General features: G+C 43.9%; 1 protein-coding gene across 2 annotated transcripts in view; it reads right to left on the bottom strand.

Annotated features, from left to right (window-relative positions):
* Positions 1–15586, bottom strand: part of klhl29 (kelch like family member 29) — a 327639-nt gene that overhangs the window by 90472 nt on the left and 221581 nt on the right. For both annotated transcript variants that reach the window (XM_084083023.1, XM_084083024.1), the window contains 3 exons: positions 14199–14398; positions 8848–8960; positions 7382–7528 (listed from right to left, as the gene is read on the bottom strand). In XM_084083023.1, the coding sequence (XP_083939149.1) occupies positions 7382–7528; positions 8848–8960; positions 14199–14398 (460 nt within the window). The remainder of the gene's footprint in view (positions 1–7381; positions 7529–8847; positions 8961–14198; positions 14399–15586) is intronic.

Here is a 15586-nt window from a genome sequence, read left to right as displayed (position 1 = left end):
TAGTTCTAATATTATACAGTATTATTATAACTAGTTAGGGTGCAAACAGCCAGTGACGTGTTGCCATCCCATTTCCCCAACAAACTCACGGAAGCCTATTCATCCCCATTATCTCACTGCTGCTGATGTGCAAGTATTCAAACCAAGACAGAAAGTGCTAATTTTGGCCTTATTTGGTTGATTTGTTTTCCCACAGGTAAAATGTTTAATAGTAAAATATTTAATTAGCCCATGAATCTATATTTAACTAATGTTACTGTAGATCTTCACTCTCATTATCTCTTTTAGAATGAGTGTAAATTCTGGTACAGTAATTGCACCGGCGTTGAGCAGGAAAATGCCGTAATAGTTCACAGTAGGCCGGATAAACGCATTAATTTACACATTCAGGGCGTTCTCCTATGAGAAAGCCTGGAAATAAGTTAAGCCTGGAAATTGCAATCGCCTATAGGTTTATGTATTTTTAATACACTAGATTAATAACGACAGCTATTGAGCTAACAAAAAAAATATGTGAAAAGTCAGAAAGAGATAACTTAAAATGAGTATGACAAAAAGTAATAGCCTTCCCCCATATTCATCTGGCTTGGAAAACGGCAAATGTCAAGCCCAGTCATTGTTATTTTTGAGGAGTGGACAGTGGGCCTGTGCTAATGGCCAGGCTGGCCTTTATATCAGTGAAATACACCATTAACTGTCCTTTTTAGCGGCTACATTAGTTGGCCACTTTCCAGAGAGCCAATTTATCAGCCTTCTTTCTCAGAGCAAGTCACCTGGATAGATAGGATCCCCTATGAAATATGTTGGAGCTGAAGCATAATGGAGGTCCTATTCAGGTCTCTGACAGGGGCCGTGCCTGTTATAATTGGAACCATGTGTCTTTGGCCCTTGCACAAAGGCTCCTAGGTGGAAGTAAGGACAGTTTTCCCTCTGCAAGTCTCTCTAGAAGAGGAAAAACACATAATAGTCCACCAACGGGCCCCCTAAAGCTGCGTTTTTATGTAAGTATGTAAGCACGTAGGGAAGACACTGAAGTAGGCACTGACTGTGAAGGATGATTCATTTCTCAGACGGTACAGTACATGTTGTGTTGTTTCATGGTCAATAAAGGACTAAACTGCAGATACAGTATGCGAAGCATTTAGAGACTTTTCCCTTCGTTGTACATGAAATTTATTCCACTGCTGTGGAAAGCAATACATGTGTTTTGCAAGCGCAATGATTGCATTTGTGTTACTTGTTTTTCCTTTTGGTTTCATGTCGTCCTTTTCACACAAGTGCACAGGCAAATTCTTTCCATCTCTCCAACGCACGCACTCAAAAAATACACATGCACACGCGCACTCGGGGGCCTGCATACATACACAACTGAAGAAAATGATACGGCTCTCTTGTTTCACTCAATTCCTTTGTGTCTCATACCAGCCCATTATTAACGCTCAAATGCTTTCACTCCGTCTCTCTAAGCGTTGTCCGGGCCCCCGTTTTCCCAGGCACCATCGGATGTTAGTGACAGTGTATCAGGCAGAGAGAGAGAGCGGTAGAGAGAGCGGTAGAGAGAGAGAAAGAGAGAGAGAAAGAGGGAGAGAGAGGTAGAGATGGAGAAGGGAAATTGCATATTATTTACCCAGCTCCTTCAATATGCCACTTCTCAGCTCCGTAGCCCGCGGCTCACAACCAACAGCGCAGTGTGTAGACAGACACGCTGGTCTCCGGGAAACGCGCACACACACACACACACACACACACGTGCACCCGCACGTATGCACGCGGCTCCTGCACATATAGCTTCAAGCAGTTCCATCTCGGTTCCTGGGACGTTCGGCGCTGACGTGTCATTAAAAAGTGTCACAGGTTCAGCGGCGGGGAGGGAAGCGGTGGGAATGAGCCTGAGGTGGACCAGGCGTGTAAACTCAGCCATTAAGAATCACATCTCGTCCTCCTGTGGCATGATGGGAAAAGATTCAAGAACCTCCTCCCTGCCTCTCCTCACTTCCCCGCTCCTCTCTGGCAGCGGTCTCAGTTGGTTTGTCGGTCACACACGGAGCGGAGATTTGAGGCTGACCGAGGGCTCAATCATACCTGGGTGTCATGGCTCTACACAGAGAGAGAGAGAGACCACCTACTGCATCGGATCAGAACATTAACATTGCTCTCTCTCTCTCTCACTCCCCGTCTCTCTCCATCTTTCTCTGTGTGTTTTTTCTGCCCCGTTTCTCTGTGATTTTCCATCTTGCTTCACTTCCACCTCTCTCTCTCTCTCTCTCTCTCTCTCTCTCTCTTTAGACTGGGCGGCCGGTGGTCGTGGTGCGGCTCAGACAGCTGGCAAAAGGTTCCGCACATTCCTTCTCTTTCATCTGAGAGGCTCACCTCTCCACCTCTCCATTAGAGTGTGAGATTGCGTTGGACTGAGCAAGGGCTGTGCCGCGGCCAAAGCTGTGCTTTTGATGCTGATGATAAGAGACCTCATGTGTGCAACCCCCTGAAAAAAAAAAGCGCATCGGGAGGGAGTCTCTGACCCAAACTTGTGAATTCACAACACCCGTGTCAAATTTCAAACCTGTTGGACCACGTCAGCTCCCTCACTTTGAGTTCGGTGCCGGTGGGAGCTTTTGACTGCACAATAGTGTTGATTTTGACAGCAAATGTTGATTCAGTTTTAGTCATAGTCTTTTGAATAAAATTCCATTTAGTTTTAGTCATATTTTAGTCACCTGAAATGTTTTACTGTTAGTCTAGTTTTAGTCAACTAAATATCATGAGATTATAGTCGACTAAATCTACAGTTGATTTAGTCGACTAAAATGTATTTTGGCGGTGCCTTGGTGGCGTCGTAATGGCTGATTTTACACTTGGTTGCATCCTGAAAATAGCCGATCTACAAGCTCACAACGCGTCGCGCTGCGACGCGTTGTGAGCTTGTAAATCTGCTATTTTCAGAGTACAACACCCGAGCGCAACCAAACATAAAATGACTTGTCTTTTAGTTCTACTGGATCTCCCGCCCTAACATTTTAGTCTAGTTTTTATTTGTTGACGAAATTGTCAATATATTTAGTCTTAGTTTTAGTCATCATAGCTTAGTTTATATTTAGTTTTTGTTTAGTTTTGGTCAGTGAAAAAAGGTAGTTGACTAAAATGTTTCGTCATAGTTTTAGTCGAGGAAATCAACACTGCTGCACAATAATAATGCCTGATTTTTTTATACTTGGTTGTGCGCCGGTTTCGTGCACTAATAACAGCGGATCTACAAGCTGACAAACGTGTCACGGCGTGAGGCGTTGTGAGCTTGTAGATTGGCTGTTTTCGGTGTATGCGACACCGGTGCGCAACTAAGTATAAATCACCATAAATCACCTCTTAACATCATCAACGCGCCGTGACGCCGTGCGCCCCCACGGGAGAGGTTTTTGTACGTCCATCACTTGACGTGGGCCATTTGTCAGCGCTTACATCTACAAGGACAAGCAATCTCTCCTATGTGTCCTCTCCTCTTTCTCTCTCTCTCTCCGGTACATGCGTGGGAGTCGCTCTTTTGTCTGATTGATTCAGGACTATTTGTTGTTCATCCTCGTGCTTTGTGATGGTGGTCGCTCCTCTCGAACCCATCCACCTCTCGGGGAGGCAGACAAGCTGTTGAACATCGCAGTACTCTGATGCCGCTGCATGTCAAACGACGAGCGATAAAACGCTTAAACACATAACATGGAAATCCTAATATTGACTTAAGTGCCTTGTACCAAGTGGGTGCCAATAAAGTGAAACTGGCTGTGACTATGGCTCTGGGTGGAAGACGACTCTTGTGACGGACCAATGCAATTTGAGTCGGTAATAATCTTACCTCAATTTTCAAGGTATGTATAAATGTAATGCCTGTCTTAACCCATTAAAACCGGAAAAGCATCAGTGTCATTTTAGATTTTAGCTATATGCTGTATACTATAGCAACATATGTGTTTCAGAAAACTCTTAGGATTTAGAACAGTGGTTCTCAAAAATAGCAGATACAGTATACAAGCTCACAGCGCGATGAGCATTTAGAAAACTCTTGAAAGTGTTTGAAAACTTTGGAATAATTCAGATTCATTTATTTTTAAACACAAATCTTCTCTTCTGGGGGTCCATGGCACAACACATTTTCAGATGGGGGCCAAATACATATCCAATTGGGGGTCCTGGGTGCGAAAATGTTTGAGAACTACTGATTTAGAAGGCCTCAGGTCTCAATCGGTTAAAGTCTCACTTTTTCTTTTTAATTCATGGGTTCGGGTGAGGATCCATAAAACAACTGCGTTCCCCCTGGAGCATATAGTCTTCTACAGGGATGTCTATCTAATCTATGCACCGTGTAATCCAGTTGGCTTTTTCATATTCATGACGGTGGACTGAGGTGGACCTTGAGGCCAATCAATCCTTTCTTGTTTGTTGAGAGATTCAACCCATTGTATATTCACTGTCAATACCTATTGTATCCTATTGGAGAAACACCAGCAAAAAGTCAAGTCAGCCATTAGACGGGCGTGCAGGTGAGTGCACGCTGCTACTGCTGCTGTTGTTGGTTTTTATTATTAAGTATGTATGTAGTACAGTGTCTCGTAAACAGATGAAGTGAAACTAAGAATAGAGTGAATTCTGGGGGCAAAGCACTCCTGGGATCATAAGCAACTGCTGTGTTAGGCTGTATCTGAAGCTCAGAGTTGATGAACGCTTCACAGAGACGAGAGAGAGAGGACGAGAGGGAGAGAGAGAGAGGGAGAGAGAGAGAGAGAGAATAAGGCAGAGAGAGAGAAGTCACTCGCCTTGGGTTTGGGAACACATTGTTTTCGCAGTGTGTTATTCTCCTCTGAAAGGAGACATGCGGAGCCGAATGTAAAAACATAGACGCGCTGGTAGAGCACTTTTTTTTCCTCCCTTCTTTTTTTTTAAAGTCACTTCAGTGTGAATTAAAAATAATTTCATTTATTCATATTCGGAGTGTAGAGAGACGGGAAGCCAACCGCGAAAAACATCACATTAGCCAGTTGTATAAAACGGTGTTGAGCAAAGTGCACAAAGCAGGCTTTATTAACTCTCTTGAGAAAATTCGCCGCTGTTGGAAAGGGCTTGAGGAAAGAGTCCTTCAAAGCAAAGAGCCAGAACAATGACAGGGGTAGTGATCCTAGTGCATGTACTTTCTTCTACAAGCTACTGTACACATCTAGCCAGTTGACCCATGGCTTGTATTGCAGAAATGGGAATAGACACTGGCTTTGACGATAAAAAGAACAACCCACACTGATGGGTTGTGTGCGTGTATTAAAGCAAAAATAAAATCTCATGTGTGACTTGTGAACCAGTGTGAACCCTAACACAGACACGCACAGACACACAGACACACACACACACACACACACACACACACACACACACACACACACACACACACACACACACACACACACACACACACACACACGTTTCCTAAACAATTAACACAATATGTAAAGTTATGATGTTTTAGTAATAGTGTTCCTGCTGTTCAGAAATCAACATATTGAGGCTTCAACCTCAATTTCCTTTTACATGAAATATCCGAGAGATTTTATGCTTCCAAACATATTGCTAGTTTGATCACTTCAAAAACTCTGATCTTAAAATGATAACCGAAAATAGCCCATCTACAAGCGTCGCAGATGCATTGAGAGCTTGTAGATCGGCTACATTTCACAAAAGACATGCTGGTTTCTCTATGGAATCCAAATGACTGTAATCAGTCGTGGCGACTGAGAACTTTAATCCATGTGTAACATTGTGTCTGGTTTGACATGAGCCAGTGTTGATTTCGTCGACTAAAACTATGACGAAAAATGTTCGTCGACTACCTTTAGTTTTTTCACTGACGAAAACTAAGTAAAGACTAAGCTACGATAACTAACTGAGACTAAATATATTGTCAATTTTGTCAACAAATAAAAACTAGACTAAAATGTTAGTGAGGGACTAGTGGAGAAGAGATCCAGTAGAACTAAAATACAATTCATTTTATGTTTGGTTGTGCTCGGGTGTCGCGCTCTGAAAATAGCAGATCTACAAGCCCACAACGCGTCGCGCTGCAACGCGTTGTGGGCTTGTAGATCGGCTATTTTCAGCATGCAACCAAGTAAAATCAGCCATTACGACGCCATCAAGGCACCGCCAAAATACATTTTAGTCGACTAAATCAGCGGTAGATTTTGTCGACTAAAATCTTATGATATTTAGTCGACTAAAACTAGACAAAAACTAAAACATTTCAGATGACTAAAACATGACTAAAACTAAATGGAATTTGATTCAAGAGACTATGACTAAAGCTAAATCAAAATGTGCTGTCAAAATCAACACTGACATGAGCTATAGGGAGATAATGCCACTCAACTCACTTCTAATCACTGATACAGTACAACCAGCTGTTGCAATGCAGTTTTTGAAAATGTTTGAAAACGTTTGAGAGATAGAGGTAGAGGAAGAGACAGAGGGAAAAGGGACAGTGAGGGAGGGAGACATCATGTGTGCTTAAATTTGACCCTGCCTCCATGTCGTTGCCGTGGGAACATACAATAATCATGCAGCACTGGTTCTCAAAAAATGTCAAGTCAATGTCAAGGACCTCAAATTTGACTTCATGTACAGTATTTGGCCCACGGACCACTATCTGAAAATATTTTGTGCCAGGGACCCCCTAAAGAGAAGATGTGTGTTTAAAAAAATGACATCATGTACAAACTCGTAGCGAGGCAAGAAGTGTTGTACTTGTATATCTGCTATTTTTTAATGGCCAACATATAGACATAATCCACAGAACGGCAATCATAACTGCGGTGTCAAGCGGCTGCTGCTCAGCACAGAGACACCGCAGCTACAGGCAGCGCTCTGAGAAATTTGTGCTTTCTGTTTTCTCTAATGTGTCTCGCAGAATCTGGCAACACTGCTAGTGGCTCCCCATTGGCTTAGACCTGTTGCTTATTTCTCTCGCAGAATCTGGCAACACTGCCATAGAGGCGAGAGGCGTGTCTAGTGCATATAGCTTGGGAGGACGAGACCACCCGTTCAGAGTATGGGAAAGTATCCCCATTGGCTTAAAGGACAGCCAATGATGAAAAAGTGTTTAGAAAGACTAGACTCTTCTTAGACCAGCGTGCTTTGCAAGCTGGTAATAACTGGCTACTCTGAATAAAAAAATAAAATAGTAAAATATATATATATAGTGTGCATATATATGATTCTACTGTGGATGATGTTGCTAGGGATCTCCTGGCAGAGCTGAGGGACACTCCTGTCATGCACATGCAGAAAACAGTGACATCCAACAGCAACCACAAACTATCTTGCCTTTAGTTAGTCCCCCCATGCTCCCCCTCACCTGTACTCTGGTGCCGGGGTCTCGTCTGATCCACTTCATGGCGGTCTCGTACACCAGCTCCTCTGCCTTGGTGTTGAGGCTGTCATTGGACAGGTAGGCCACTAGGGTATCTTTAGACACGCTCAAAATCTCTTCCTGGCCCGCCACCTAAAAAGAGACGCATCAGTTGAAATCCTGAGATTTATTATACTGGCATGATACAAAGTACATTTTGAGGTACTTTTACTTTTACTGGAGCACTTCCAATTTTCAATACTTTTACTTCTACTCCACTACATCTCAGAGGCAAATATTGTACTTTTACTCCACGGCAATTATTTGAAAACTTTAGTTACTAGTTACTTTGTAGATTTTGATTATTATTACAAACCATACATTACCCACTTCAGCCCTATATACATTTCGGCCATTTGAAAATAGCCGATCTACAAGCTCACAATGCGTCGCAATACGAGATTACGTTCACCAGTAACGGCCCCGTGCACTCCGGGTTTATAGGAAAAGATAGAGGAAGCATTAGTGCTCCTTCGTTCGAGCGTGGAACGGTAAGACTGGAAAGAAAAAGATACATTTATGAAGTAACTTTTTGCTACAGTATTTTAATGTTGTTTTGACAGGCAGCCTCTGTGGATAGCTTTAAAGCACAACTCAAGACCTATTTCTTCACTCTTGCTTTTAGTTGATTTTTAAATCTCTGTGTTGTTATTCACGTCCTCACTGTTTTTGCCTGATTCACTGCCTTTTGCTATTATTCAATGCTGTTTTATGCTTTTGCTTTTCCTTTTTTGCTTTAATTAGTTGTACTTCTTCTGTAATTGTATTCTTGCTCTGTAAAGCACTTTGAGCCGTCATGAAAGCTGCTATACAAATAAAGATTTTATTATAACAAATCCAATTACATGTTCCAAGTCCACAAAAAGTGCACTTTCTGGCTGAGAAATTCAGTCCGAGGAACTACCTCACCACAATATGAGATTAGAAGTGCCCACTCGATAACCCTGGCAACCCTTCTCACCCTCACAGACACCCTTCAGCTTGCTCACACTGAAACTACATTTCTTTTTTTGCATCATCCTTTAACAGCACACAGGGATAATTACACACCACCATGTGTGCTGGTATATTTTCACAGATCCATTCTGTGTCTGTTCCACAGGGAAAACAATCTGTTTAGCTCATGTTTAACAAAAGATGAGTGTGCATGAGCAGCTCCTCGCCCCCTTCATCCCTACCATGGATTTTCTGTAATTGGGTGTGACCGCGTTGCAGTCACGTCGTCGCCCCATTGGCCGTTTTTTTATTTACGAAGCGTCTCTATCTCTCTCCGCACATTCACATTCATGTGCTGGTGGGGGGGGGGGGGGGGGGGGGGTCAAGTCGTGGCGGGGTCACGTACGGCGTCACTGAATCGATGAACGGTGTAATGGACGGATCAATGAAGCCTGATGACGCCCTCTACTACTCACCTCAGGGAAGTTCTGCAGAGCGAACGCTTTGGCCATGTTGTGGAGCTCCGTGCAACTCATTGCCTCCGCCATGGCCAACACCCCCAGGCAGTTAGACGCCGTCAGCTGTTTCTCTGTGAGGAGAAACAGAGAGAGAGAGAGAGAGAGAGAGAGAGAGAGAAAGAAGGCGAGGGTGAGAAGACAGGTGGGTTAAGAAAAAAAAAGAGCATCCTTCAGACATCGATGAAAAAAACATGAAAGGCGATCATACATCCACTGTAGGTAGCTAGGGAGAGAGAGAGAGAGAGAGAGAGGATGCAGCTGGAGGGAGAGCGTGTAGACCCCATGGCCTATCGAGGTGTGTATCTGCCTGAGACTAAAGGGAGCGCGAGTATAATAACTCAAAAACTGCTCCAGGGACAAACAACAAGGGGAATCGATCGCTCACAGCCCGGGCAGGAGGCACAGGATGGCATGGGGAGCGGGAGTCGGGATTAGCGGGGGCACTTTCAAGTGGACCTGTCAGATCCTGGAGGCCCCCCCAGTTTATCTAAGAAATCACCGGCAGGGACGTGGATGTGATGCGATGGTCATCTGTGGTGAGCACTGACATTACTTTGACATTGACGAGACCTTGCTTTGTTGGAAAGGACAGAAGTACTTTTTGTGGGCCTGAAATGTACTGTAAATTGTGACCGAACTTAACAACTCATTCTCATTCCTCCATGACCTGTCACTTGTCTATATTCACGTAATGTCTCAAGAACAGATTCAGAGCTGCGCTACTGAATCTGTCGGGAGCCCCGTTCAGAACGCGTGCGCGTTAACCTACAAGTGGGCGTGCCTTCAGATCAGGGAGCAGGCCGCGCTTTACCCAATCAAATGTAGTGGGCGGGATTTACATCTGTGCGCTCGCTTCCCACTGGAAACAAACCGAAACTCATTTAACAATAGCGTCCTCAGAGCCGACAAAACCACGGAAAGTTAGTAACATTTTAACTTGCTCTTTCATCATAGAAACAAGTGGGCTTATAACCAAAACAATCCATGTTCTTTGGGAGAAATGGTGTTAGTGTTCCGTGGAGAAATATTGTTAGTGGGAATGAAAACATAGGCGCACCACCGGAAGTGGAGGGCTGAGGGCAGACCAAAACCCCGGTTTCCAGTCAGCATAGGTCTAGTTAATCACGCAATGGCACACGCAACATCTCCTGTGTACAACTACAACTTAAAACATATTCGTAGTTGCCCAAAACGCCTCACACACAGATAGTAGATACAGTAGGCTCGTGAGCCAGGCAGACATACAGTATGCATGCAGGCACACACACTGGCCACCCTGGTTAAGTTAATGGCCACTGTGAGAGGGCTGATCAAACAACATGCATCAGAGGGGAAATGAAGCCAGGACTTTTATATGGAGGAGGACAGTAACACCGAGGGCCCTTTTCCAAACAAATATCACTCAGTAAAGGTCACCTAACATCTCCTAACTCACTACAACACAAAAGGCCAAATAAAAGTGGGCTTCATGCCGCATCAAAGCCCGGGTCACTGGTGAGACGAGGCTGTGTCGTACCGATGCACCTTCTGTCATGCTATTTGATTGAGCTGTTGTGTCAGGTGAGTGGAGAGCGGCACCCGACCCAAAGGCAGACGAGGCAAGGCTGAACAGCTCAAACTGATTTTTTTTTTTTTTTTTTTAACAAAGACGATCAACAACTGGGCAAGAACAACGACTATAACAGGTTTAGTAGGCATGAAGCCAAAACATACTCTCTCAATGTTACAGTTTACAATTCAATACAATTTTAAAGGTCGGGTAAGTGATATTTTTTGGTTAAAACAAAACGTTTTCGTTTTTTTTTGTTAAAAGGTTAAAGCACTATATTCTGATAGTAATCATAGCTGTAGTGTTTGTTCAGTAACAAAGGTCTCCTTATCGTTCAGGTTCTTTAATAAACAGAAAATAAATTTTCAGGTGGGATACAAAATGTCTCAGCCAATCAGGAGAAAGAACCCATTATCAGCTTCATTTTTATAGTGTTCTAGTTCCAATTTTGGCTAATTTTGGCTAATTTCTTTATGTCATCACTTCCAATTTCACCTTTTTAATCTTCTGGATCCTGTCTGAGTTATCTATCCTGATTGGATAAAATTGGTATCCCGACATGAAAATGCATTTTCTGTTTAATAAAGAGCTGGAGAGACAGGGAGATTCCTGTAACTGAACAAAACAAATAATGAGTACTATCAGAATATAGAGCTATGTAACTCTTATTTTAACCAAAGACGGTTCCCACGGTTCGATTTTGACTGCATGGAGACCTGTGTTTCTTCATGTAACTCCCCTCAGTTTCCTGTCTCACTAAAGCACTCTGTCTCTCTAAAGCAAAATCTGCCCACAAAAAAGCATCTAAAATATACAAATGTTTCTAAACCAGGGAAAATGCCACTTCAGTCAAGCCTCTTGACTGCAGAGCACTAGAAAAATAACGGTCTTAACTGTCCATTTGCTCCAGTGAATTGTTTCCAGTTGTGCTGCTACTTTATGTCGTGCTCCTGAGAGGCAGCGATGATGCACAGAGGAATCTCACCATTTCTGTTATGTGTTGACAGACACTAAGAAGGTGTTTCTTATCAGGTCTCTTTCTCATCTACAGTACCTTGCCCGTTCTTCCCGCTCAACATAACACACACTGTAGGGATGGTTAAAAATGCAATAAAAATAGGTAAATTCACCAGCTATGAGACAAATGTTTCGTTAAACTTCTTGGCAATAATTTTGTTGTCGAATCCATGACCAGCCATGTCACAGCCACTACGGGGCCCTCACACACCTACGTGCCACCGCCAATCTGACTGATATGCCCATATGGAGATCTGTGTGTCTGTCAGTCCTTGTCCCTTTTATGCCCATATAAGGAGATCTCAGTATTTGTTAGTCCTTGTCCTTGTCCCATGTGGAGATCTCTGATGTCATCAGTGTATGGGTTTCAAAACCAGGGGTGAATGTTGGTGAGTTGTTGTGAGTCACCGGCTGCTGAATCATTCATGTGGGGGAAAGAAAAGAATAGGAACAAGAGAAATAGTTGATAATAATGGAAATGAGTGAATGTTTGAAACCTGCAGTCCCAGGCTGAAGCCCTTAATAAGAAAATGAAATATGAAGGACGCTCCAAATCACTTGTGTGACGTCTAGTTATAAAAATAACTTATAATTCCTGCTCTTCAAACTGACAGTGATTCCTCTGCACAACATTGATTAAAGGCTGATTTTTTTATCTCTCCGTGCTTGGGGGGCGAAAGCCAGTAACTCACAAAAAAACAGTATTCTAAGGGGAACAATAAAAGTTCATTTTTTGAAATTCTCCGCATAAAAGCAGCGGGCAGATGGTGGGTTAAGGATTTGTTATTTTACCCTCAGTCTATTTGCTACAGACTTCAATCATGACTGACTCCGGCATCAATTTCTCTTTGCTCAAGGACATGCCTGTTTATCCCTCCCTCCCCACCCACCCATCCAATGTGCCGAAATGTCATGAATCTTGTCGAGGAAGAATAGTTTGACGTTTGTGTAGAAGTCAATTCTACAAATGGCTTTCTTTCATTTTCACAACAGAGCCATGAGTCTGTATTTTCGCCTGGAGGGGGGAAGGAAAAGTCAAATCAATGCAGGCTGCTACCGACTGTTCACAGACGTTCCCTGGCTCTGACCTTTTTGCTCAGAACCAGCCATTACGGCCCCCATGCGTTATGGATACCCCCAAACAATCGCTCTTAAATGGAATGCAAAGCCTGACATTTGCAGTCTCTTTTGGTCCCTTGGCCCCTGAAAATCTGTGACATGCCATTTGCTTTTCATTTTGACCCCTTAGGTCCCTGCCAAGACCCCCCCGCCCCCACACACACACACACACACACACATCTTTCACCCGCCCCCTGTCACCTCCCATCCCTACTCCCAACCAAGGGCTTTGGTGTCGTGCACCAAACAACTGATCTGCAAGCTCACAACGCGAAGCAGCACGTCGACGCATTGTGAGCTTGTAGCTTGGCTAGTTTTGATGTGCAACACCAGTGCACAACTAAATACAAGTCTGCCTTAAATCCTCCAAGTCCCTATCTTCCTTCCTTTCCCTGGTCTTGTCTGAGAATCAACCCTATCTGTATTTTTCTTTTTTCATTCCACCCGAGGTTCAAGCCAGAGGATTTGACATTTAACTGACAATTGTTCCTTGGCCTTTTTATAAATCTGCCCTGGTGCCTGGTCCAGCCCTTGGGATAGCATCAGAGGCACCGTGCCTGCTAGCTAAGGGAGTGAGCATGCATGATTCTCTCCCTCTCTCTCTCTTTCTCTCTCTCTCTCAGCAACAGGAGTGCCTGGTAGCTTTGGAAAGCTGACAAAAACTATATGAGCCGTGGTTTAGTGCCAGGGACCGTGAGGAAATTCAGGTTTCCGCACAAGTCGCCTTGCCTTTGCAAAGCTGTGCATAGCGAGGCAGCACAAGACAGCTTTTGAAGAAGCCTGGAGCTGCTGCTGCTGTGCGTATTAGGAAAAGGTCACAGGGGAACAGCTCCAGCAACGTGCACATACACGCACTGTGCCCCTGCACTGTATGTGCACGCCAAGACACACACATACAGTACATGGATAAACGAACACCAACGGTACATTGTGTGCACCAACGCACAGACACTCATGAATGCGCGCGCGCACACACACTCACAGGCACACACTCTCTCTCTCACACACACACACACACACACACACACACACACACACACGTAAACGTAAAATAAGTACTTTTTGAGGTACTTTTACTTTACTGGAGTATTTCCAATGTTCAATACTTTTACTTCTGCTCCACTACATCTCAGAGGCAAATATCGTACTTTTACTCCACTACAATTATTTGAAAACTTTAATTACTAGTTACTTTGCAGATAGAAATTATTATATTATAAAACATACATTTACCACTTCGGCCCTATTTTATACCTAGGCTATTTGAAAATAGCCGATATACAAGCTCACAACGCGTCGCATCGCAACGCGTTGTGAGCTTGTAGATCTGCTATTTTCAAACATTTTAGAACTTTTACTTTTGGTACTTTAAGTACATTTTGATGCCAATACTTTAGTACCTATACTCTAGATAATGTTTTATTCCGGACTTTTACTTGTAACAGAGTATACTTCTACATTGCAGTATTGATACTTTCTCACACACACACACACACACACACACACACACACACACACACACACACACACACACACACACACACACACACACACACACACACACACACACACACACACACACACACACACACCCCTTCCCGTCCTCTCTGTAGGGGTTTCTTACCGAGGAAAGAGACGCAGACTTTACAGAAGGTGCTGAACTGGAACTTGTTGGCCGCCTCCAGCAGCATCTTGGCGTTGGCCGAGTCGATGACCAGCGACCCGGTGTAGACGAACTCCAGCAGCTGCTCCAGCACGTCCGCTCCGATGTTGCTCATCGTCAGCTCCAGCTTCTCCCCGCTTCCCCTCGTCTCCCCCGACGACCTGGTGGCCGACCAATCACGGCGCAGAGAGAGAGAGAGAGAGGAGAGAGAGAGGGGAAGTTTAGACAGATTCCGGGGGTTGGAATATTATTGGAACATGTGTCTATACTCTATGTATGTGCTGTATACACATTCAGAACAGGATGGGGAGACAATGCTGTGTTGGCTACACACAAAACACCTACAGGACGACACTCATAATCCCCCCCCTCCCTCCCACCCGGGCCCATACGACAGGAGAGGAAGAAAATAACAGAATTGTTACACAGTAAGATATAACGTAAAAGCAGGAGAGGGAGAGGGAACACAACGTTTCGGATACGGTCTCTATTGTTCTATGGGGCAGATCTAGCAGATTTGCACTGTAATCAAGTGCTGCATCTGAAACAGAATATATTGTGTGACAAGGATTAGGCAAACAAAAGTTATTGCATTGCTTCTTTGTAGGGCACAAAAACACTATATAACATACATACACACACACATATACATATATATATATATATATATATATATATATATATATATATATATATATATATATATATATACATACATATACATGTATCCAGAAGGCATGCTTTGTGTGTGTGTGTGTGTGTGTGTGTGTGTGTGTGTGTGTGTGTGTGTGTGTGTGTGTGTGTGTGTGTGTGTGTGTGTGTGTGTGTGTGTGTGTGTGTGTTGTGTGTGTGTGAGAGAGAGAGAGAGCTTTCATGTATGCATAGTATTCAGGTGGAGATGCATACATGGGTGGCTTTATAATACATCAACTAGACAACAGAAAACAAGGAGAGAAAGACAGAGACAGAGGGAGAAGAGAGAGTGCAATGCATGCAATGACAACATGACAGAGTGCTGGTTGTGGTAGTTATCCTGTGTAAGAGAGCTTTTTGCTGTCCCTGAACCTACAATATTGCTCTTGTGCATGCTGCTGTATATCAAAGCTGCAACTTGACTCCGAGAAGGGAGGGCTGGGATGTCTCTGGATTGGATGAAATGCAAAGGGAATAGAAGTGATACCCCATCCTAATGCACAACCTAAGATGTGTGCGGGTTAGGGGACCGGAGCCTGCTTTGCAGACCATGGCCCCATCATCATGACATCACCCCGGATCGAATGGCTGAGGTTAGCTCCCATACTGGCCCCCCCCCCCCGGGGAGGTACGAGAGCGTTAAATAACGCCTCACC

The sequence above is a fragment of the Gymnoscopelus microlampas genome, assembly GCF_963454915.1.
Source record: "Gymnoscopelus microlampas genome assembly, chromosome: 16".
NCBI lineage: Eukaryota > Metazoa > Chordata > Actinopteri > Myctophiformes > Myctophidae > Gymnoscopelus > Gymnoscopelus microlampas.
The sequence above is the reverse complement of the archived record's forward strand: the minus strand, read 5'-3'. Positions and strand labels throughout refer to the sequence as shown.